Genomic DNA, 23037 nt, shown 5'->3' on the forward strand with positions numbered 1-23037 from the left:
AAAGGGTATGGTATGAGTTTCATATTTCGGCTTGGGCCCTAATGTGATGGTCTAATAATTGAAGAGTCATTGAACTTTGTGCACCAGAGAGCTTAGCTGGAAAGCAAATCCTACCAGATGGGCTGGCCCAGGAAGGACAGCACAAGTAGTACCTCCGTTTTCCAATTCGAGGTTGGCATATATTCATCCAAATAAACAAATGTCATAGCATAGCTGATTGATTTAGTGGGGACACAGGAATTTGTGTACAAATATGTGGACCAATATCTAAAACCTGTGCTCCAAATAAATTGTTGAGATGTGGCCATTTGTTTCCTGTTTCTCAAGGTTAAATATATTGATTCACATTTTGCTTTCTGAATAAAATCCACATGCAACTATAGAAAGATAAGGGAGAGAAATCACAGGAAGAGGGAGGACAATCAGACATGTTATATCTTACCAAGATATTTGTAAATGTTTGAAGAAACCTGAAACCATTTTCAGAACACGCCTATCAAAGTAGGGGGAAACATGTATGTGTGCACTAAATTCTGTGAATGAATAGATAAAGATTGAAAATGCTTGCTCAGCATTTTAAAATACCTCTCTGGCTCACTTTTTTTTTTCCTGTTTAAATGTTCTGCCATTACCTTGTATTGCTTTTATAATACAATTTTTTCTCTAAATGTGTCATAAGCATTTACCCAGTTCTGAATCTTGCCATTACAAAATGAACGCACAGGCCCACAAATCATTATCAATAACTAACTCACATATACCAGTAGTGTTGGCAACAGATAATTCTAAGCACTACCTGTCAAACCAACTGAGATAGAGGAAAATTTGGTACTTGAATAATCTGTATATTCAAATACAGAGAGACATATAATATAAGGCTAAATGCAAATGCACAGACATATGACCTTTCTTGGCCAAATAACCTCCCTCCACTATGGCTTTTTTTCAGTCTGAATATTTCACTTTCTCTTGCTAAACTGTCTGAAATTTCATTCATTTTGTTTTATTTCTTAGCTCACTCATATTTCTATATGAGAACACCATAAATTACGTGCCTTATAAACATTAAACAAAAAATTTTTTTGTTATTGTTCTTGAGGTGGAAGTCTGAGATCAAGGTATCAGGATGAACAGTTTCTGGTGAAAGTTCTTTTTCTGATTTATAGGTGGCTGCCTTCGCATTCTATTCTCACATGGCAGAGGAGGGAGTATTGCATTTATTTATTTATTTATTTATTTATTTATTTAATTTATTTATTTTTGCAGCACTGGGCATAGAACCCGGGTGCGTTCTACCTCTGAGCTACACCCCTAGCCCTATTTTTTTATTTTTTATTTTGAAACAGGGTCTCACTGAGTTGCAAAGATCTCACTAAGTAGCTGAGGCTGTCCATGAACTGTGATCCTTCTGTCTCAGCCTCCCAAATGCTGCAATTACAAGCATGCACCACCATGCCCAACTTGGAACGTTGCTTTTATAAGGCAGGAATCCCACGCATGAGATTTTCATCCTCATGACCTAGTCGTCTTCAAGGCTAAACCTCCAAATACCATCACATTAGAGATCAGAGTTTCAAAATAAGAATTTTGGCAGGAGAAGGGGAAAAATAAACATTCAATCTACTACTCATCCTCTTTCTAAAAAGCATAGCAGTAGAAACTTCTGGAAGTTCACTATATAGGAGATAACAAAGAGAACAATAACGTTTTGTTTTGTTTTGTTTTGTTTTGTTTGTAGTACTGGGAACGAAACCCAGAGGCATTCTATCTCTGAGCTGCAACCCCAGCCCTATTTTTATTCTTTATTTTGAAACAGGGTCTGACAAAGCTCTGGAGGGCCTCACTAAAGAGCTGAGGCTGTCCGCGAACCGTGATCCTCCCATCTCAGTCTCCCAAATGCTGCCATTACAAGCATACGTCACCACGCCCAGCATAATAATGATTTTAAAATGGGGGATTTTCTAGGCATGGTGGTGCATACTGGTAATCCTAGTACTTGGGAGACAGACAGGAGCATCACAGGTTCGAGGTTAGCTTTCGTGACTTAGCAAGGTCCCTCAGCAACTTAGCAAGACCCTGTAGCTCTTGGTTCAACCTCTAGTACCAAAAAAGGGAGGATGGGACTTATTCATTAACTTTAAATAATACTTTATTAGATACTTCCATATATTAAGTTAATAAAGACATACACAAATTAATTGAAAGTTTTTATGCCAACAAAGATTTCCAGTTCAAGATGGAAAATGAAGCACATATATTTAATTCTTTTCTCTTTACATTAATTCTCCTTCCTCTCATAACCCCATTGAAATTATAGAAATTAACAAAGGGAATCTACAACTAAACTGAAAACAAAAAATATCTCCCAATAAATACCACATTTACTCAGATATATTTGGAAAATAGAAAGAAAAAAGGAAAAATCTGTCTGAAAAACTAAGACAAATTATCACAACATAAACTCATCCACTGAAGACAGCTAGTAAGAATTAAGAAGGCTTCTCCCAGAGAACCTCTTGATCAGCCAAGGCAGACAGCAGGCTCAGCTTCATACTAATAATCATCAGAATAATCATCAGAATAATTAACTAGAAGACCATAGCCTGATTGGCTTCTCCCCTCCATAAGCAGGACAGTTGGTGCTGCCTTTTTCCCATGTTGAAGTCCCACAAAATACTTCATGAAATAAGAGAGTACTTGGAAATGATTCATATCCTGGGTGCTGGGGCAGATGGGGAAACCGAATCGATTACAGAGATAAACATAAAGGCAAGTGAAGATGAAAAACACAGAAGTCAAAAGCACACTCTCCCTTAAAGCCCTTGCTCACTGGTGATGAGTGAGGTCTAAGTCTGCCTCACTCCCACCACACACACAGTCCTTTATGAGAATTCCCACTGCAAACAGATCCCATCTATTGACACATAACTGTTTTTTACAGAGGCATCCTCTTTCAGCTAACAGGACTACTTGACTTCAGAGGAATTTTAAGTCAGTTACTGATATTAATCAATATATTATTGTATTCATAAACATGAACAAGAACTTAAAGATAATTAGGCATTGGACAAAAACATGAAAGATGAGAATAAAAATAAACAAATAGCCTGAAGATCTGAAAGATTAGAGGCCAAAAGAGAACTTAATTTTTTATAAACTTTCAAGTTATAATTGTTTACATTTATGAGATTTAAAAATGATGTTATGGTTTACAAATACAATACGGGATAATTAAATCAAGTTACTTAACACATCCATCACAACAAATGCTTGATATTGTTGTGGTGGTAACATATAAAATATATATTCCCTTAGAAGTTTTGAAATATACAAAACTTACCAACTATATTCACCATGCTGTATGTGTATAAATGTTGATATAACCATGTTCCTCTTATATAACTGAGGCTTTGTGATCTCTGATGATAATCTTTTTGTTCCCCTACTTCCAGACTCTATAACTACATAGAATGCTATTTTTCTCTTATATTGGTTGTTTTACAGTCCACACGTAAGTGAGTACATGCAATATTTGTTTCTCTGTGTCTGGCTTATTTAATTTAGTATATGGCCCTCTAATCCCATCAATGTTTATAGAATATTTTTCCTTTTTAAAGTGGAATAGTATTTCATTGTGCGTATACACATTTTCTTATCTATTCATCTGTCATAATGGACACTGATCGATTCCATCACTTAGCTGTATGAATAATGCTGCCATGTATGTGAAAGTGAGAACATCTCATCAACAAATTGATTTCAAATTTTGGAATAAATACCCATAAGGAGGATTGGTGTATCAAGAACTTGGTTTTTAAGATCAGTATTATTAAAGAGATCTAAAGACCAAGGAAAGCAGCACATATCAATTCTGCTGACACTCAGTCTCCATTGCGGTGAAAAAGGCGTTCTGACAAGTTCTGACAAAAGAAAGCAGCATAATATAAAAAGAGCACAACAAATGAAAAGTGGCAGAGAAAATGCTAGAACGTCAATCAGAGAGCAGAAAAGGACCCCACCTGCCTCCAAAGGCTGCGTCCATAAATGCTGAGGCAATGCTATCTTGCCTCACCATGTTCAACTGCCAGAGACTCAGGAGAAAAACAACCAACAACTTGAAATAAAATAAACAGCTGTAGCTCATAGGAATTGTAAGCCTTCAGTTTCTCCTGTGTAAACACTGGCTATGACTTGCAGCAATGGTAGCCCCAAACTCACCAAGCCCTCCAGAGATCCAGCTCAAAACCACTATAAGTAAAGCCACCATCCCTATGGGAGAATGCCTGGTGCAGCCATAGGGACTCATGAAGCCCCAATAAACTCGCTGGGTCTGAGATTTTGTGGTTCAACCCAGCAAAGGTGGGGGTGGAGTCTGCTGTCCAACATAGCATAGGCTCAGAGACTCTGGCTCTGCATCAGTGGAAAGCATGGAAGGAGACCTATGCTTAACACTAGATGTAACTAGTAGGATCTCTGAGATCAGTCAGACCAACCCAGTTCTAGCTGTGAAAAACAGAGACTCCTATGTATACACTGTTTGGTCCCAGAGGTACCCACCAAGTACACAGGCAGGGAGACACTTAGGTTTCACATCTGTGGAAAGCAGAGAGAGAGAGAGAGAGAGAGAGAGAGAGAGAGAGAGAGAGAGAGACCTACTAGAATACTACTACACATTCACTATCTCTAATCTCTACTAAGTACTACCTTACCAAACTCTCATCCTATTAGATCCTATCTGTGACTTTACCCTATACTTGCATTTATGACTTCACTTCCCTCTTCACTCAACCTTCATCAGTGAAAACAACACAACTTTTTTTGAATATACTACCTGACACCTAGGGACTGAGAGAAATTTACTGAAGCAACATATACAAACTCCTGAAATCATGAGAAGAAGGAATATCAAGGAAACAATGAGCGTCCATAACCCCACAGTGGCAAAACCTGACAACACAGAATTGCAGAAATCGCCAGAAGGGCAAATCAGAAATTTAACAGTAGAAATGATAAAGACTTTCTGGAAAAAATTTAGAGAGATTCTGAAAAAACAAAGAATGTAATCATTGAAGTGAAGGCATCAATACAAACTATAAACAATACATTAGACCACATAGAGAATTGATCTTGCTCTTAGAATATGATCACTCCAAAAATAAACACATAGTATATAATTTAGAAAAAACAATTTGACAGCATGAATTGGACATTGAAGAGATATGGATCCATCTTAAAAGAGCTAACCTAAGAATGATAGACATAGAAGAGGGAATAGTAGGTAAAACCTAAAAAGTCAATAATCTTTTCAAAGAAGTAATATCAGAAAATAGTCCAAACATAGAACAAGAGTTGATACACAGGTACAGAAAATTTATAGAAGCCCCTTTAGAGAAGATCAAAGAAAAGGTTCACCAAAACACATAATAGTCAAACATATAGAAGCCAATTAGAGAATATTAAAGGCAGCAAAAACAAAAGACCAAGTGACATTCAGTGGTTAAACAATTAAGAGTCACTCTAGACTTCCCAAACTAAGTCATGAAAGCCAGAAAATCTTGGAGTAACATATTCTAAAATCTGAAAGAAAACAACTTGCAGCCAAAAAATTTCTACCCAGCAAAACTATCTCTATAATTTAACTGGGAAATAAAAATCTTCCACGACAAACAAAAGCTGAAAGAATTTATGTCTTCCAAATCAGTACTAGAGAAAATACTGAAAGAGATTAACTGCAAAGAAGAAATAAGTAGTACCAGACAGAACCAGAGAAACAAGGATTTCCATCAAGCAAACAACTAGGCAAAGAAAAACAAACACTGCCTCAAACAGAAGTTGAAACTCAAAGGTTAGGAATTAAAAATCATCATTTCTCAATAATCACACTGAACATAAGTGGCCTCAACTCCCCAATAAGAATACATAAGATGACAAAATAAATTAAAAACCAGAATCCATCTATCTACTGCCTGTTATAAACAGACTTTAAAAGTAAAGATAGCCCACAAACTAAAGATAAATGACTGGGGCAATGTAATCCATTCAATGGAACTCAAAGACAAGCAAAAGTAGCACTATTATATCAAGCAAGTTAGACTTCAAGCTCAAGCTTATTAGAAGAGATAAAGCAGGTCACTTTTTACTGGTAAAAGAAACAATCTATCAAGAGGTAATAATGATAGGAAATAATGATAGCCCCAAACATAGGTGCAACTACTTTCATTAAAAAAAACTCTTTGTAACATTAGATCACACATAAGTCCCAATACAATAATATTGAGAGACTTCAACACCCCTCTCACACTGTTAGACTGATCATCTAGACAAAAGGTCAGTAAAGCTGCCTCAGACCTAAAGTACACCAACAACCAAATGGACCTATTAAACACATAAATAATATTCCACCCAACTACAGCAGAGTTCACATTTGTCTCAGCTGCTCATAGAATCTTCTTTAAAACATATCACACCCTGGGCCACAAAGTGAGCACTAGCAAATTAAAAAAAAAGTGACATACTTTCCTGTGTCTTTTCAGAACATAATGAAATGAAACTAGAAATCAACTATAAGAAAACCCAGAAAAACCACACAAACACGTGGAGACTGAACACCATAATGCTGAATGAAGAATAAGTTGTAGAAGAAGGGGTGAAATAAAAAAATTCTTAAAAACAAACAAATATAGAGATACAGTATATCAAAACCTCTGAGATACCTTGAAGGCAGTATTAAGAGGAAAATTTGTAGAACTGAGTTTCCACATTAAAACAACAGAAAATCACCAAATAAATAGTCTTATGACACAACTCAAAGCCCTTGTAAAACAGAAACAATATAAACCCAAGGCAATAGAAGATAAGAAATTATTAAATTCAGAGTAAAACTCTATGAAGTAAAGAATAAAAATAAATAATACAAAAAATCAACAAAACCAACAGCTTGTTTCTCAAAAAAATTAACAAGATAGATAAACCACTAAACAACCAAAAAAGAAGGTCCAACACTGCAACACATAGACACAGACAAAAACGTTCTCAACAAGACCCCAAAGGCACAAGAAACTAAAAGGCAGATCAATACATAGAATTGCATGAAACTGAAGAGCCTCTGTACAGCAAAGGAAACTATCAAGAACATTAAATGAAAGCCAACAGAATGGAGGAAGATTTTTGCCACCTACTACTCTGACAAAGGACTAAAATCTAGAATATACAGAGAACTCAAGAAACTCAGCACTAAGAAAACAAATAGCCCAATCAAAAAATGGGAAAGTGAATTAAATAGATACTTCACAAAAGAAGAAATTCAAATGGCCAATAAATGCATGAAAAAAATGCTTAAAATCACTGGCAATCAGAGAGATGCAAATAAAAACAACCCTGAGATTTCACCTAAGTCCAACTAGAATGACAATCATTCAAAATACTAACAACAGCTAGGTGTGGTGGTGCACGCTTATAATCCCTGCACTTGGGAGGTGGAGACAAGAAGATTGCGCAGGTTCAAAGCCAGCCTCTCTGGTTTAAGAGACCCTGTTTCCAAATAAAATGTAAAATAGGTCTGGGAGTGTAACCCAGAGGTAGAAGGGTTTCCAGGAACCCCAGTGCCACCAAAAACAAACAAAAATACTAACGACAACAAATGCTGGTGAGGATGTGAGCAAGTGGGAACTCCAATGCATTGTGGTGGGATTGCAAAATAGTGCAACCACTTTGGAAAACAGTATGGAGGATCCTCAGAAGAATGGGAATGAAATTACTGTTTGATACAGCAATACAACTTCTGGGTATCTACTCAAAAGAAACCAAACTACCAAACTAATGCATGTGTATCTATGTTCAAAGCTGCACAGTTCACCATTGCCAAACTATGGAACCAGCCAAGATGCCCATCAACAGATGAATGGATTACAAAACTATGGGATATGTGCACAATGGAATTTTACTCGGCCGTAAAGAAAATCACACATCTTTTACAGGGAAATGGATGGAACTAGAGGACATTATGTTAAGTGAGGTTAGTCAGTCACAAAAAAATAAGAAATTGGAGGACTTCCGGGAAGATGGCGACCAAGAAAAGCGGGGCTTAAGAGTCCCGCTAACAACCAATCTCCATTACCACAAAAAGAGTGCCTTTCATAGCCAGAAAACACCATCACCAGAAAAACAAAAAAACCACCAGGCTCCAGAGAGAAAGCGGACTGAGAACAGAGCTCAGGGCCACAGAGGAGACACACGCGCCCGAGGACGCGGCAGCAGCGCCATACTGCCGGCGGCAGCGGCGAACTCAACGGACGGCTACAGCAAGCCAGGTGAGCCGCTGCGGAACAGCCAGGCGGGATCTTTCGGCGCAAACAGCATTTAAAGCTCCCAGTGGCTGAGCTCAGCACACGCTGCAGGGATTCAGAGTGGAAATCAAAACCAGAGAAGAAAAAATACGCCAGCCTCATGGCCGAGGGCGTGGCAGAGGCGCCATATTGCCACCGGCGGCGGCAGCAGCAGTGAATTCACCGAGTCCAGTACAGCTACATCTGCGTACTCAAGAACAGTGAGTCAAATTGCGGGCCACAGAGGAGAAATCGCAGTATTGGGCCTCCTGGGACTTGACCCAGTGAGGGAGTGGTGGTGGCAGAGATATCACACCATAGGAGAACGTGCAACCTGGCACCCCCCATAGTTTAAAGCAGCCTCTATCGACTCCCTGGGTCGGAGACTCTGTGATACAACCCAGTAAAGGAGTAGTGGGGTCTGAGATAATACAGACTCGAGATCCAGAGCACCTTAAGTGAAGCCATAGTGACCCAAGGGAAGAACCCAGAGAAGGCACAAACCTCCGAAATCATGGGAAAGAGGAATAACACTGGAGTAATGAATGTGCACAACCCCACAACATCAGAACCTGATAAAACAGAAAATCAGAGATTTCTAGAAGATCAAATCAGGAAAATAACTGTAGAAATAATAGAGGTGCTTCGAAAAGAACTCAGAGAGAGCCAAAAAGAGATAAAGGATGCAATTAATGAAGTAAAGGCCTCAATTCAAAGCACAAACAACTGATTAGACCACATGGAGAACAGAATCTCGCTCTTAGAAGATGAGCAATCCAAAAATGAACTCATAGTTTCTAATCTAGAAAAAAATATCCAACAGCAGGAATCTGACATTGAAGAAATATGGGCCCATCTTAAGAGAGCTAACCTAAGAATAATTGGAATAGAGGAGGGAAAAGAAAGTGATACCAAAGGGATCAACAATCTCTTCAAGGAAGTAATAGCAGAAAATTTTCCAAATATAGAGCAAGAGGTTGATACACAGATCCAGGAAACTTATAGAACTCCCTTTAGACAGGATCGGAGAAGAGGATCCCCACGCCATATAATTGTCAAAATGACCAATGTGGAAGCCAAGCAGAGAATCTTAAAGGCAACAAAAACAAAGGGCCAACTGACATTCAGAGGCAAGCCAATTAGAATCACTCCAGACTTCCCAAACCAAGTCATGAGAGCCAGAAGGGCTTGGAGTAACATATTCCAAACTCTGAAAGAAAACAACTTCCAGCCAAAAATTTCCTATCCAGCAAAACTTTCTATCAAATTAGATGGAGAAATAAGAAGCTTCCATGACAAACAGAAACTGAAGGAATTTATGTCTTCAAAACCAGCACTAGAGAAAATACTCAAAGAGATTAACTACAAAGAAGAAATAGGTAACACTCACCAGAACCAGAGAAACAAGAGTTTCCATCCAACAGACAACTAAGATTGGTTATCTGTGGAGATTCATTATTTATGTTAGTCTTTTACCTATCTCTAAGTTGTATTGTTTACCTTTATTGTTGTTAATTTTTAGGATTTCTAGTTGGAATATTAATATACCTTCAGATATAGCATTTGGAAATATTTTATCCAATTCTATTAGTAACTTTTAACTCTGTTTACATTGTCTTTGGATATACAATATTTTCTTTTATTTTTTAGGGAGTTTGTATATTCTTCTGTTGCCTGTGCCATTGAAATCATATCCAAGAAATCACTGCCAATTTCAATGTTGTGAGGTTTTATGACCCAGATTTTCTCCTAAAAGTTTATAGTCTTAAGATTTATATTTAGGTCTTTTATCTAGTTTGAGTTAATACTTGTATATGGGATTAGGTAAAGGTCCAATTTTATTCTTTTCCATGTAATTATTATTTTTCAACAATATTTAGTTAAAAGATTATTATTTCCACCACCAAATGTTTGTGGAAACCTTGTCAAAAATAACTTGACAATATAGGGAAGAATTTAGCTCTAGGCTTGTATTTAACTCCAATGGTCTATATATCTGCCTTTAGAACAGTACTACACTGTCTCAATTATTGTAGCTTTATATGGTTTGAAATCAGAAAATATATATCTGCTAGCTTTGTTCTTTTTCAAGATCGTTTTGGGTATCTAGAATTCATATTCCATATTAGGATAGATTTTTTTCTGAAAAATAAATATATAAATATATGATAGTTTCACCTAAAAAAACAGAAAAAATATGCTCTAGTAAGAAAGAAAGCAAAAAGAAATATTGAAATGCTATCTTTAAATCATCAAACACTTGGTATCAGACAAATGAAACTGTTATGTGAGATTATCATTTTTAATTTTGGATAAATTGCTATAATACTAGATGTCAACCACTAAGCCAAGCATGGGAAGGAGGGATGGGGAGAGAATGGGGTGGGGATCGGGTGGGGGCTGACTGGGCGATGTGTGCATGTATGTCTACAAAAGTTTGTATCCCACTATGATGTATGAATACAGTGCACCAATAAAATAAAATTAAAAAAAAAAATTTAAAAAAAAAAAAAGAAATTGGATGTTCTCCCTAATATGCGGCAGCCAGGAAGAAATGGATAACAGGAAGAACTCTAGACAAAGGAGGAGATTCTATTGATGAACAAATAAGGTGACCTGAGGGGAAGTGGGGTGAAGAGGGAAATTCTCTAAAGCAAATGATTTTTTTGTGTGTGTAGTACTGGGGTTCCTAGAAACCCTTCTACCTCCAGGCTACACTCCCAGACACCTATTTTTTATATTTTTATTTGGAAACAGGGTCTCTTAAGCCAGCGAGGCTGGCTTCAAATCTATGTGATCCTCCTGTCTCTGCCTCCCAAGTGTGGGGATTACAAGCATGCCGCCCTACAAGCACATGATGTATTTTAACAACCATATCAAACTCAGTCACTAAGCCAAACATGAGAAGAAGTGGTGGAGGGAATGGGTGAGGATTGGGTAAAGGCTAATTGGGTGATGTGTCCATGTATTCCTCTACCATCTGATACTCCATTAGGATGTATGACTACAATACTCCAATAAAAATTTAAGAAAAAAAATACAGCATGGTTTTCCTTTTTTATAAAAAAAAAAAAAGAGCACTTAAAAATATGTTCCCTTTGCCAGGCATGGTGGCGCACGCTTGTAATCCCAGCGCTTGGGAGGCAGAGACCAGAGGATCGTGCAGGTTCGAAGCCAGCCACGCTGGCTTAAGAGACCCTGTTTCCAAATTTTAAAAAAATATAAAATAGGTCTGGGAGTGTAGCCCGGAAGTAGAAGGGCTTCTAGAAACCCCAGTACCACCAAAGAAAATATATATATATTCCTGAAAATTAGAAATATTATTGCCATGAATAAATATTTAATAGGATTGAAAAATAGAGTAAATGTATCTAAAGTCAAAACACAGAAAATGTATACTACTTTGGAAAAAAAGTTGAGAAAATCAACCTAGATAATAAGCACAATATAAGAAAATGTCTCCAATATTCATCTAATGAAACTTAAAAAAGAGAGGCAAACACTGGGAATTTGGCAGGTGAGGAATCTGAGCTTTAAAGAAATTAAGTGATTTGATTCATCAGTAATCCATAAATAGAGTTTGATATATTCCAGATGATTCCCACTTCTAAGCCCAAAGATGAAATTCAATGAAAGTGTAAAACTGTAACCCCAGTGGATATTTCTGGCTTGCATCACTCTGATTGGTCAAAGCTGGTGTCAGTCTAGTCCATATCTATGGTTTACAGTTGACATCTAACTGAGAAGCATGTATTAATTGAAGAATATTTGAATAACATTCTTTTCTAAAAATGTACTTTTTCCATTATTTATTTCCTGGGAAAACAAAAAAAATGAGGCCACCTGAGAATATTTGAATCTTAAGTTTGATGCTGGAAGAATGAAATAAGCTTTGTTTCTGTCATATCAACTTTTGAACTATAATAAATTTTTATGAGTAAATGCCCACTTCTCCACTTTCTTTTTTCTTACATACCAAGAAACAAATGACCATGCTTTAATCTTTTTCCCCCTATTTCTATCTTAGGTGGTCCAGACAAGAAACAGATCTATCTCGCTGGCATTATTCTAGAAGAATAAAAAATGCAGCCAATAGATCAAAACCCAAACTTGATGTTTAATCCAAAGAATTTAATAGAAAATAGGGAACAAGACACACAGCTAAAATTGGTTGGGTAGAAAGAGCAAACAGAAAGCAGTCTAAAAAAAATATGGAGTCTGTGCTGGCATCTACAGCAGGTAGATAAAAAGTGCCTCTAGCTCAAGTTTGTATAAACCAGCTAAGGTTTAAACATGAACAGAAAAGAAACCGCCTGTATAGAACCACAGTAAACTGGACCTAAACCCAGCTCATACAACTACCTTCAATTTCTTAACTATAGGATTCCACCTCTGACACACCAAAGCAAACAGAGATAGCCAAAGGCAATCCCCAATTTCTGCCAACATAAAGCCAAAGTTAAATCAAAAGCAAGCATTATATTGGTATCCAGTGCAGTATCAAGGTTTCATAATGGCATTCATAAAACTGGGCCCTTTGCCTCCTTCAGGCCACAAACTCAGATCCCTCTAGGAAGCATAAATAGAGTTGTTTAGACTCTGTTTAGGATTTGTGGGGTTTTGCAGGACATGTTCACCCCTTAAGAGCCTTCTCTGAAATCACTGGGAGTTATAAGCTCATAAGAGCCATAGAATTGGGTCCTAAATGTCATTTTCATAGTTTTTCTGTGGCCTACAGAGGAATTCAACAAAATATCACTAAGTTACCTACTGGTTTTATGCCTCACATCCTTCCCCCAACCCAAAACAGGACTGAGTCAACATCATGAAGGGTTAAAATTTATGGGAATTTTTCTGCATTTAAAAATAGCGCAAGACTCACTTCTGTATAGACAATGGTTATCTGCATTTTCTTCCTGCCTCTTAGTCTAACAAAGACATTTTATATGTTTTACAATGTTCTTTACAACTCACCTAAAACACATAATTTCTCTCCTGCTTATGCCACTTATTTATTATTTATTTATTAGATTTATATTGTGCTTTCCTCCAACAGCTCAAGGCACCACAGCTAACTGTTATATAATAAACATTAAACTCTTCTTTAATACTATAAACAGTGAAGTAGCCAGAGGGAGATGGGAAAGCACGGGAAGGAAGAGCCTTGAGTCTTGTGAAATATACAGCCAAGCAGTCAATGTGTCAGGAAGCCAAGTGAACAGAAGGCTTGTCCCTGTCCCACTCAGTCAGCTCCATGTGCTAAAACCCTGACACTGCCCTCTATTCCAAAGAATAGAGCCCAAATATCCCCATTTTGGCTCAAGAGCAAAGGAAAGTTAGGCTAGTAATAGCTCAGAGCTCTCAGGAGAATATATGAAAACAAATAGACCTAGACAGACAATTGTGTTTTGAAAATGAGCAGAAAGAAATACATGGTAATGCTTTATAATAAAAAAAATCACTGAAACATTGGATTTTTTTTACATATACAATTTATGCTTAGTATTCAACTCTGCTGACTGTCTGTGACTTCCAAAGTCTCTATAAACCATGGTAGCACAAAACTGCAAAGGTTCTTATGTTGGCTGGCTATTTGTTGTTGTGACCAAAAATAACTGACAGGAACAATGTAGAAGAAGATATTTATTTTGGTTCATGGCTTTAGAAGTTTAGTTCATGATTGGCTGGCTCCAAGGCAGAAACGTTATGGAAGAGGATGTGGTGGGGAAAATCTGGTCAAATCATCATAGCTAAGAAGAACAGAGAGAAAGAGAGAAGCTATAAGAAGATAAATTCTACCAGAGAACCTCCAGACGCAGGTCTCCAGTGACCTACATCCTCCAACAAGGTCCTAGCCCACCAGTAGTCCATGTAGCTGTCAGTGAGTTAATGCATTGATGAGGACCTTGTGATTTAACCACAATGTAAAAATGCCACCTCTGAAACCTGTGGGACAGGGAACCATGTTTTCAACACACAAGCCTTCTGAGATACATTGTGGATCCAAAGCAAAACAATTCTCAAAATCAAAAAGCAGCATGCTGACCTCGGCTCTTAAATCCCAGGCCACATTGATTTAACAAAGCCATGTGTTGAATCCTGCACCTATGATCCAGGCAGTGATGGAAGTGATGGTTAAACATTAACTCTCCCATCAGGTGCTGATAGAATTAGTCAAGAGTGAGAAATGAGGGAGTATATTCTAATTTGCAATCAGAACGAGAAATGATCATCCCACTAAATGGAGCAGATGACATAACTCTTCTTATAAATACAGAGTTGGAGCAAATATAGCCCTAAGGAAAAAGAAAAAATAAGAAAATAGGTATTCATATGTGTATTAATATTTATTTAGGACTATAGTCCAGGCACTCTTATATTTCAGTTAGATGTGCTAATCCAGAACAAACCTACAAAGTGGGCATGACAATTTTTCTATTTTACGAAAAGAAAACTAGAAACTAACTAAGTTATTAGTACCCACTTGAGCTGAAATTCAAACTACTATAAGGGTAGAAAATAAGCAAATAGAAGTCATTTGGTGAATTGACTAAGCTAGCAGTGTGTCAACCCTTGACATGGCATACTGGGTCAAGTTTCCCACCATGGACACTTTTGAGAGAGAGTTAATAGTGAAATAACCAGTTAGAGGCCACACATAAAGAATTTACAATAAGGCAGAATCAAGCCCAAGGCAGAAGAGGATGAGACAAACTACCACCAGGAAGACAGAAAAGGTGCAGCACTACTGAGACCACATGAAGACAGAGTCAGGACATAGCAGGTAAGGCTCCCAAGGTCCCTAGTGAGCAGGGCCTGGAAACTGACACCTGAAACCCACTGTATCTCCTGCATGACTGATTGCATCCTCATGCCAAGTTAACTGTAGAGTCCTATAGTGAGTTATCCTCCTTTTGTGACTCTCCAAAATATGTATATCATACACTGAAGAATGTTAAATTAAATTAAATTTTGCCTGAAACTGTCTCCATATATAGAGTACTGTAACCTAGATTAATATGTTAACAAACAAACCATAACTTGGGATTGACAAATCTCAGCCAATCATAATAGTGAAGCTCTCTATATCTTTACTGGTCCATTCGTAGAAAAATGGAATTAAATCCCTACCTCTTCACCCTACACAAGAGCCAGCAAAAAATAGATAAAAGACCTAGAAATCAGACCAGAGACTTTGAAGCTATAAGAGAACACTAACATATATGCACAGGTAGAAACTTCCTCAATAATACCCTCAAAGCTCAGCAAGTTAAAAGAAGAATTCAAAAATAGGATGACATTAAGCTAGAAAGCTTCTGGTCATCAAAAGAAATGATTAAGAGTCTTAAGAAAGAGCCTGCAAAATGGGAGGGCTTTACTAGCTATCGCTCTTAAAATATTTAACACTAAAAATACAAATAAATCCAGTCAAGAAAATGGTCAATAGAACTAAATAGACACTTCCCACAACAAGAGATACAGATGCCCATAAATACATGAAATAATGTTCATCATCGTTAGCCATCTGGAAGACACAAATCAAAACTACCCAATTAGAATAGCAATCATCAAGAAGTCAACAATACTGGCTAAGATGTTGGAAAATAGGAACTCTTCTACACTGTTGGTGTGATTACAAATTAATACAGCCACTATGGAGATCAATATAGAGATTCCTCAGAAAACTGGGAATGGATCCACCATGTGATCCAGATAGCACTCTTGGGTATCTTTCCAAAGGTACTAAAATAAAAAATATTATATATATATATATATATATATATATATATATATATATATATCCATGTTTGTAGCAGTACAATTCATAATAACCAAACTATGGAACCAAACTAGGTGTCCATCAATAGATGAATGGATTAGAAAATTATGGGATACACACACAATGAAATTCTACTCAGCAATATAGAAGAATAAAATTATGGCATTGCAAGAAAGTGAATGGACTTGGCAAACATTATGTTAAATGAGATTACCTAGTCACAGAAATTGAAGGGTCATATATTTTTCTCTCATATGCAACAGCTAGGAAATATTTTGGATACAAGAGAGCAAAGTTGACATTTATAACAAGTTTTCCAAAACTCAAAATCTAAATGAAGTATTTTTGTTGACCTCAAATTAACTTTGAGTTTTTCTTTTCTTTTTTTTTTTTTTTTTTTTTTTTTTTTTTTGGTGGTACTGGGGGTGGAACCCAGAGGCTTTCTACCTCCGGGCTATATTCCCACGCCTTTTTTTAATATATTTTATTTGGAAACAGGGTCTCACTAGGTTGCTGAGAGCCTCACTAAGTAGCTGAGTCTGGCTTCGAACCCGTGTGATCCTCCTGTCTCAGCCTCCCAAGCGCGGGGATTATAAGCGTGCACCACCATGCCCGGCGTTTTTCTATGTGGGACTTTGGAACATCCCAAAAGAATATCTCAAAATAAATATTAAGCTAATTGTGCTTACATTATTTGTTAATTATATGGGAAGCCATGTCAAATTATCAATAATGCTAGATTAACCTTCTTTGGTTTCTATTTATATAGATATTTTACTAATATATATTATAGAAATTGCATGAAATTTATAGAAATCTAATTGTTTGATATGCCACTATCATAATCCTTATTAATGCTTTGTAATGTAATATGCAACAGAAATGACCAAATTCCTTGTCCATTCCAACATTGAAATGAATTTAAGTCATGGCCATTTTAGATCTTGCCTTTCATAGATGGTTAAGTGGTTTGTACTTTACCAAGCAATTATAAACTTAATGTGTTAACCTTAAACTTGATGTGTTATGCCTTAATCTCCAAGGCTATTCATAGAAAAGACTGACAAGTAGATGTTCCAGAGAACTTTAAGATCATACCTTTGGACTCATTAAAAATTCCCAGAATTCTAATGAAGAAGCTAATGGGTTTATAAAACTGCTAACACATGATCAAGAAGAACAAGAAAACATTAAATTCTAAAAAACTAACTTGGTGGATTTTCTTACTCTCAGCTAGTACTGAAATTGTCAAGATATACAGTTTGAATAAATTCCATATGATTGATCCAAGTCAAATTGCTTATGATAACCAATATAATAAATAGTTCTATGCAACTGAATTGAAGAAACAAATGGGTCTTTAAGGAGACACATATCCAGTGATGAGCATGGATTCAGAGAGAGTCTGGCTACTTGGTCCTTCACCAGTCCTTAATTCTCCCCTTATTAAAAAACTCTGCACTCCATGATACACCATGAAAAAGATGCAATGATCCAAATTATGAAATGATTGTGGTCAGAGTACTATTCTAACATTGCTAAAACCCATAACTTCATTTGCCAAACCCATAACTGTAGTAAGAAAATAAAAACCTAAGGTGATATATTTCCAGAAACCACTAAATCATTTGAACACATGCAGGTGGATTTCCTTCCATTGCCACCTTCAATACATAATTTCTGGTGGTATAGAAGCTTTACCATATAAAAAGGCCAATGCTGCTATAGTAATTTAAAAGTGATTACAAAATGTATTTCCCTTATGGGGCACTCCTGGAGAAATCTCCAGAGGGAGAGGAACACATTTCACTGCACAAGTTATAAAGTAAGTTAAAGCTAAAAGGCAAATACCTTGTTAAAAATTATGGACCAAGGCAAAACTATTGATCAGATCCACTTCCACTTGAATACATAAATTGGTCCTATATAAAACAGTTACTGGAAGGCCTCTGTCTTTCATAAAAGAAGCTTGTGTATCTACCATTCAGAAACTCTGACATGACTCAATAGTGCAAGGCTTTAATAAATTATACCAAAGTATGTTTTCAATAGGTAAAAGAAGCCATTCGTGACCACCAATTCATAAAAAGACCTTTTACAACCTTTTAGAACCCAGCAATTGGGTCACTGGGAAACAACATGGAGAAAGACTACCCTTGAACTCTGTTAGAAGGGACTATGCACATTATCTACAGCAAAACTTTAGGACTTTTGCCTCCAATACACATCTCCCAGATCAAAGGGGCCTCTGCAGACCCCTGAAACTATATGCCTATTATAGACCTTAAGATATACCCAATCAGTGAAGTTTTCACCAAATGCAAACAGTATCCCAGATGTAAATAAGTCAGATCAAGGATCAATATTTCTTTGTCATCATTAAACTTTTTCTTTACTTACTTATCTTTTTATTTCTTTCTTTATATTTCCCTTTATTTACTGTTACCCTAATTCCTTCCCCCTTTTCATTATAGGTATCTAAAACCATGATAAATGATACTACAGATAATGGAAGACAATTGTGTTGCATTTCTAGGCATCTCACACTCAGGAACTGACTACGTATGCGGGTACAAGTAATTGCCAGTAAGATTTCACTTATTAAATCCAATAAGTGCATCTTCCACTAAATATAGCTGCCATCCATACAGCATGCTATGAGTGACCACATAAGAGTAAGTTTCCCACTGGACCCTGTTCAGAAGCTAAGCAAACAGATTTAATTGACCTCTGCTCAAATGCCATGAGGTGGCCCTCTTTTCCAGACTGTTAAGTCTGCAGAGAATTGGGCTGATTCACCATTGCAGATCATGCTATTTGGCCTAGTTCGCTGCTGCCTTCCAAGATCTTCCCCCAAGGATTCTTAAATAAAGCTCCCATGATCAAAGGTCAATGTTGTCAATAACTGTAGTTAGTACCAACCTTGAACTGGGTAAAGATGATCTAGTATCCACTGAGGGAAGGTCCCTGTAAAATTCCAGGGGACCTACTTTGAGTACAACTGGAATTCCAGTTGTATGGAACTTAAAGCCAACCCATAAATTGTGGGAAACCATAGGCTTAATAGCCAATAAGATCTTCTAGGGGTCCAGACAATTAGAAGCCACTCTTTGAAAGGGAGAAGAGAACATTTCACATTCAGCAAAAATACTTATGGAGCAACACATAAATTTAAATTTTTTCTTGACTCATGTTGGAAGTGTGTTTATGATATTGAACAAAGCTGGATGCTGCCCTTATCTTTTCTCTGATTTTACTACTACAAAAAAGATTAGTGTAAGACAAATGTGGTAGCCCATGCTTGTAATTCCAGCATTTGGGAGGCTGAGGCAGGAGGATCATGGTTCATGGACAGCCTCAGCTACTACTTAGTGAGGTCCTTTGCAACTCACTGAGACCCCGTTTCTAAATGAAGAATAAAAAATTAGGGCTGGGGGTATAACTCAGAGGTAGAATGCCCCTGGATTCTATCCTCAGCACTGGGGGGAAAAAAAGAGATTAGTTTAAAAAGTGGCTGATCCTAGCTGGGTATGGTGGCACATACTTATAATCCTAGTACTTGAGAAGCTAAGACAGGATGATCAGAGGTTTGAAGCCAGCCTCACAACTTAGTGAAACTCTTGGCAACCTAGCATGACCCCTTTCTAAATTAAAAGCAGGATTAGATCAGGAGATGTATCTTGGAGATAGAATGTCCCTGGGTCCAATTTTTAAAAAGTAGCTGATACTGTTTTCTAAACAACACCACTAAATGCATTTAGGGAATTTCCCAGGAGAAAAAAAAATCATAATGTTTTTAGGGGAGTAGCTGGCAGTGGCTCTACAGGCATTCAGCATGGTGGATGGCAAGCTTGGCTATTCCAAGGTTTCCAATCTTTCTGTTTCTTTTAGTGGATTTCTTGGTTACTATGACTTGTGTTACCAAGCTAACTAAAAACTCAATACCTCTTTAAATCAGCTCATTTGGTAGTGACTATGATTCTCTGTGTGTGTGTGTGTGTGTGTGTGTGTGTGTGTGTGTGTGTGTTACTGGGGATGGAACCAGGGGCATTCTACCTCTGAGCTATACCCCCAGCCCTGTTTTCTATTCTTTACTTTGAAACAGGGTCTCACTGAGTTGCAGAGGCCTCACTAAGTAGCTGATGCCCGGCTGTGACTATGATTCTTAATAACCGTCATACCCCAAACAGGGATGACAACCATATGGACTTAAATACTGTTAAACTCTTTATATGTTGGTAAGTTTGATATGTAGAGACACCCGCAAAGGAAAGCACTTTTGTTTCTATGCAATCTTCTTCTGATTGCCATCATAATATTCTTCCTCATAGGTTGTAGTTCTCAGAAGTTTTAAATGCTTGGATCCAGCTGTTCTTTGTACATCAAGTGGTCTCACTGTGGGTAAAACAACCAAAACACAAAAAGTAGAGAGACAGCCCCAATCTAACAAGTCTGGCAACACAGCTTCTCCTCATAAGTGCTATGATTATGAAGATAGGCTTCTAGAACACCAGGTTTCTAGAACCTGACTCTACTCACTCCATCTCAAAGCCCTCCATATCTCCTCTCTGCTCTCTCTTCTGAGAAAAAATCAATAAAACTAACAAAGTTCATCTGTTTTGTTTCACTCTTAGAGAGCTAACCTAGTCAGTCACTCTAACCAAGTAGAAATTACCTGGTAGAAAAGGAAAGAAGAAAATAGTAGATAGTGACAATGGTCTCTGTGGGAATCCCATCTGACCACGACATTCTCAGATGCTCTTTTAAAAAGTCTTTGTATCACAAAGCACATACATATAATGAGATGCGATCTCCCATGGGCGATATTTTCCACATGCAGTTCTAGCAATCGTCACAAAGACTTTTCAGTCCCCTTCTGCAGGTGTGGGCAACAGCAACAGAGGCTAGGAATCAGACTCTGTGTGGGCTACACCAAGATCAACCTGTACTCTGCGCTCTCGCTCTCTCTATCCCTCTCTGGCTTGAACCCACACACATGCACAGATACACACATTCCAAAGGCTCTCCTCTTCCATAAGTTTTATGAAACAACATTAATACACATAGCTTCTCCTTGTACACCCAACCTGAAGAAGCTGCATTCACCTGACTCTTCACAAGAAGCCCTGTCGTCACCAGAACACTTGCCACAAATACTGGCGATCTCACTGATTAATGAACCTGTTTTGGTTAGTGTATTCATTTTCCAGCTTCTCATCTACTGAGACCACAGGTGTGCACCACCACGGCAAAAGAACATTAGGAACCAGGATTGGTGGCTCATACCTATAATCTCAGTGCCCGAAGGGCTGAGATAAGAGGATCACAGGTTCGAAACCAATAGGGAGGCTTTCAGCAAAGTAGCAAAACTCTACTTCAAAAACAAAAAATAAATAGAAAAGGGCTGGGAGTGTGGGTATAGCTCAGAGGTAGGATACTCCTGGGTCCAATCCCCAATACTACCCCCACAAACACACACACAAAGAACATCAGTCATATTGGACCGAGGTCCCACTCTACTCCAATATGATTGCTTCTTAACTTAGCTAATTACATCTTCAAACAACTAGTGCTAGCCTCCAGAGCTGTAAGAGAGTAAATCTATGTTGTTTAAGCCTCACAGTTTGTGGTAATTTGTTACAGCAGCCCTAGGAAACCACACACACAAAAAAACCCCCTCTGGCTTAGCTTTGTTTAACCCAGAGTTTCACACACTTATTTAACCAAATAAGCATTTCCCCTATCGTAGCTATTCATCGCCCCTCATTGCTTGGTGGGGGGAGTATGTGTTTTAGAAGAATAAATCTAATCTTCCTATTTTACAGATAAAGAAACTGAAACTCAGGGAGGGTGATGGTTTTACATGGCCGAGCATTGTAGATGGAGCTCAGACTTCAAGTGCACGCTGTGTTTTCTTTACCATACTTATAATGAATTGCGTCCTTCTCAGCTGCCTCAGGAAATGGGGCATAATATACAAGATAAGCAAAACTGAACCCTTTCCCCAAATAACTAGGGGGTCTTGGAAGAAGTTTTCTACTCAATATCTTCCCAGTCAATAGGTGACTTTCTTTTGTGTGTGATAGAAAGGAATGAGAGGTAATGGGGGTCGAACCCAGGAACATTGTACTTCTGAGCTACACTCTCAGCCCTGTTTTTTTTTTAAACATGGCCAAGGTGAGCTGTTAAGGGCCTCAATAAATTTCTGAGGCTGGCCTTGAACTTGCTATCGATGCTCTTGTCTCAGTATATTAAGTACTGGGACTACAAGAATGTGCCACCATGCCTGGCTGTTCCACTTTCTCATGGGGGTAGGGGGTAAATATGTACAAGAAGCCAATTACAAGAGCAGCTGGCCTGATGTAAACTGTTATCTCAGATAAGCTCAGAATGGGTGGGTATGTTCTACAGCTGCAGTTTAACTTCTCTGGTGCCTCTCACCCCTTGTGCCCAGGAAGAGGCAAAAGAATCAGCCTCTTCTGTCTGAAAGGGGCACCATTTAACTTCATTGTGTATTATTCAACCCTTTCCTGCTTTTGACTTGGCCCCCTTCCCTGGGCATACAGAACCCACCAGAAGCCACCCAGGCAAGCCCAGCCCTGGTGCAGGGGAGGCAGCCTACCTACCTTCCACCTGGTAAGCTGCAGTGGCCGCCCCCCATCCGAATCCTGCAGGGAAAGCCATATCTTCTGGAACTGCTAAGTTTACCTGCAGCTATCAGGAGCTCAGCACCCTTCAGCCCGAGGAGCAGAGCAACTGAACAAATACCAAGTGATCTCTCACACCAAACTAGAGTCTTCACGTCCAAATATATGTGTAAGCAAGAAGGAGTCAGGTAGAAGGATCCCAACTGATTGGCCACAGCCTTGGCGAATCCAAGTCAGTCTGGGAAAGGGGAGCGATTGTACCTTCACCTTCCAGGCTTCTGCCTGG

General features: G+C 38.0%; 1 protein-coding gene across 1 annotated transcript in view; it reads right to left on the bottom strand.

Moving 5' to 3' along the window:
- The window catches only part of LOC308264147 (cytosolic beta-glucosidase), a gene marked incomplete at both ends in the record, with an annotated part of 134585 nt that extends 111797 nt beyond the window's left edge, over positions 1-22788 (bottom strand). Inside the window, one exon of the mRNA XM_080697268.1 lies at positions 22731-22788. Within this exon, the coding sequence (XP_080553394.1) occupies positions 22731-22788 (58 nt within the window). The remainder of the gene's footprint in view (positions 1-22730) is intronic.
- Between the last annotated feature and the right edge of the window lie 249 nt (positions 22789-23037).

The sequence above is a fragment of the Muscardinus avellanarius genome (genome assembly GCF_963383645.1).
Source record: "Muscardinus avellanarius genome assembly, chromosome: 6".
Classification (NCBI taxonomy): Eukaryota; Metazoa; Chordata; class Mammalia; order Rodentia; family Gliridae; genus Muscardinus; species Muscardinus avellanarius.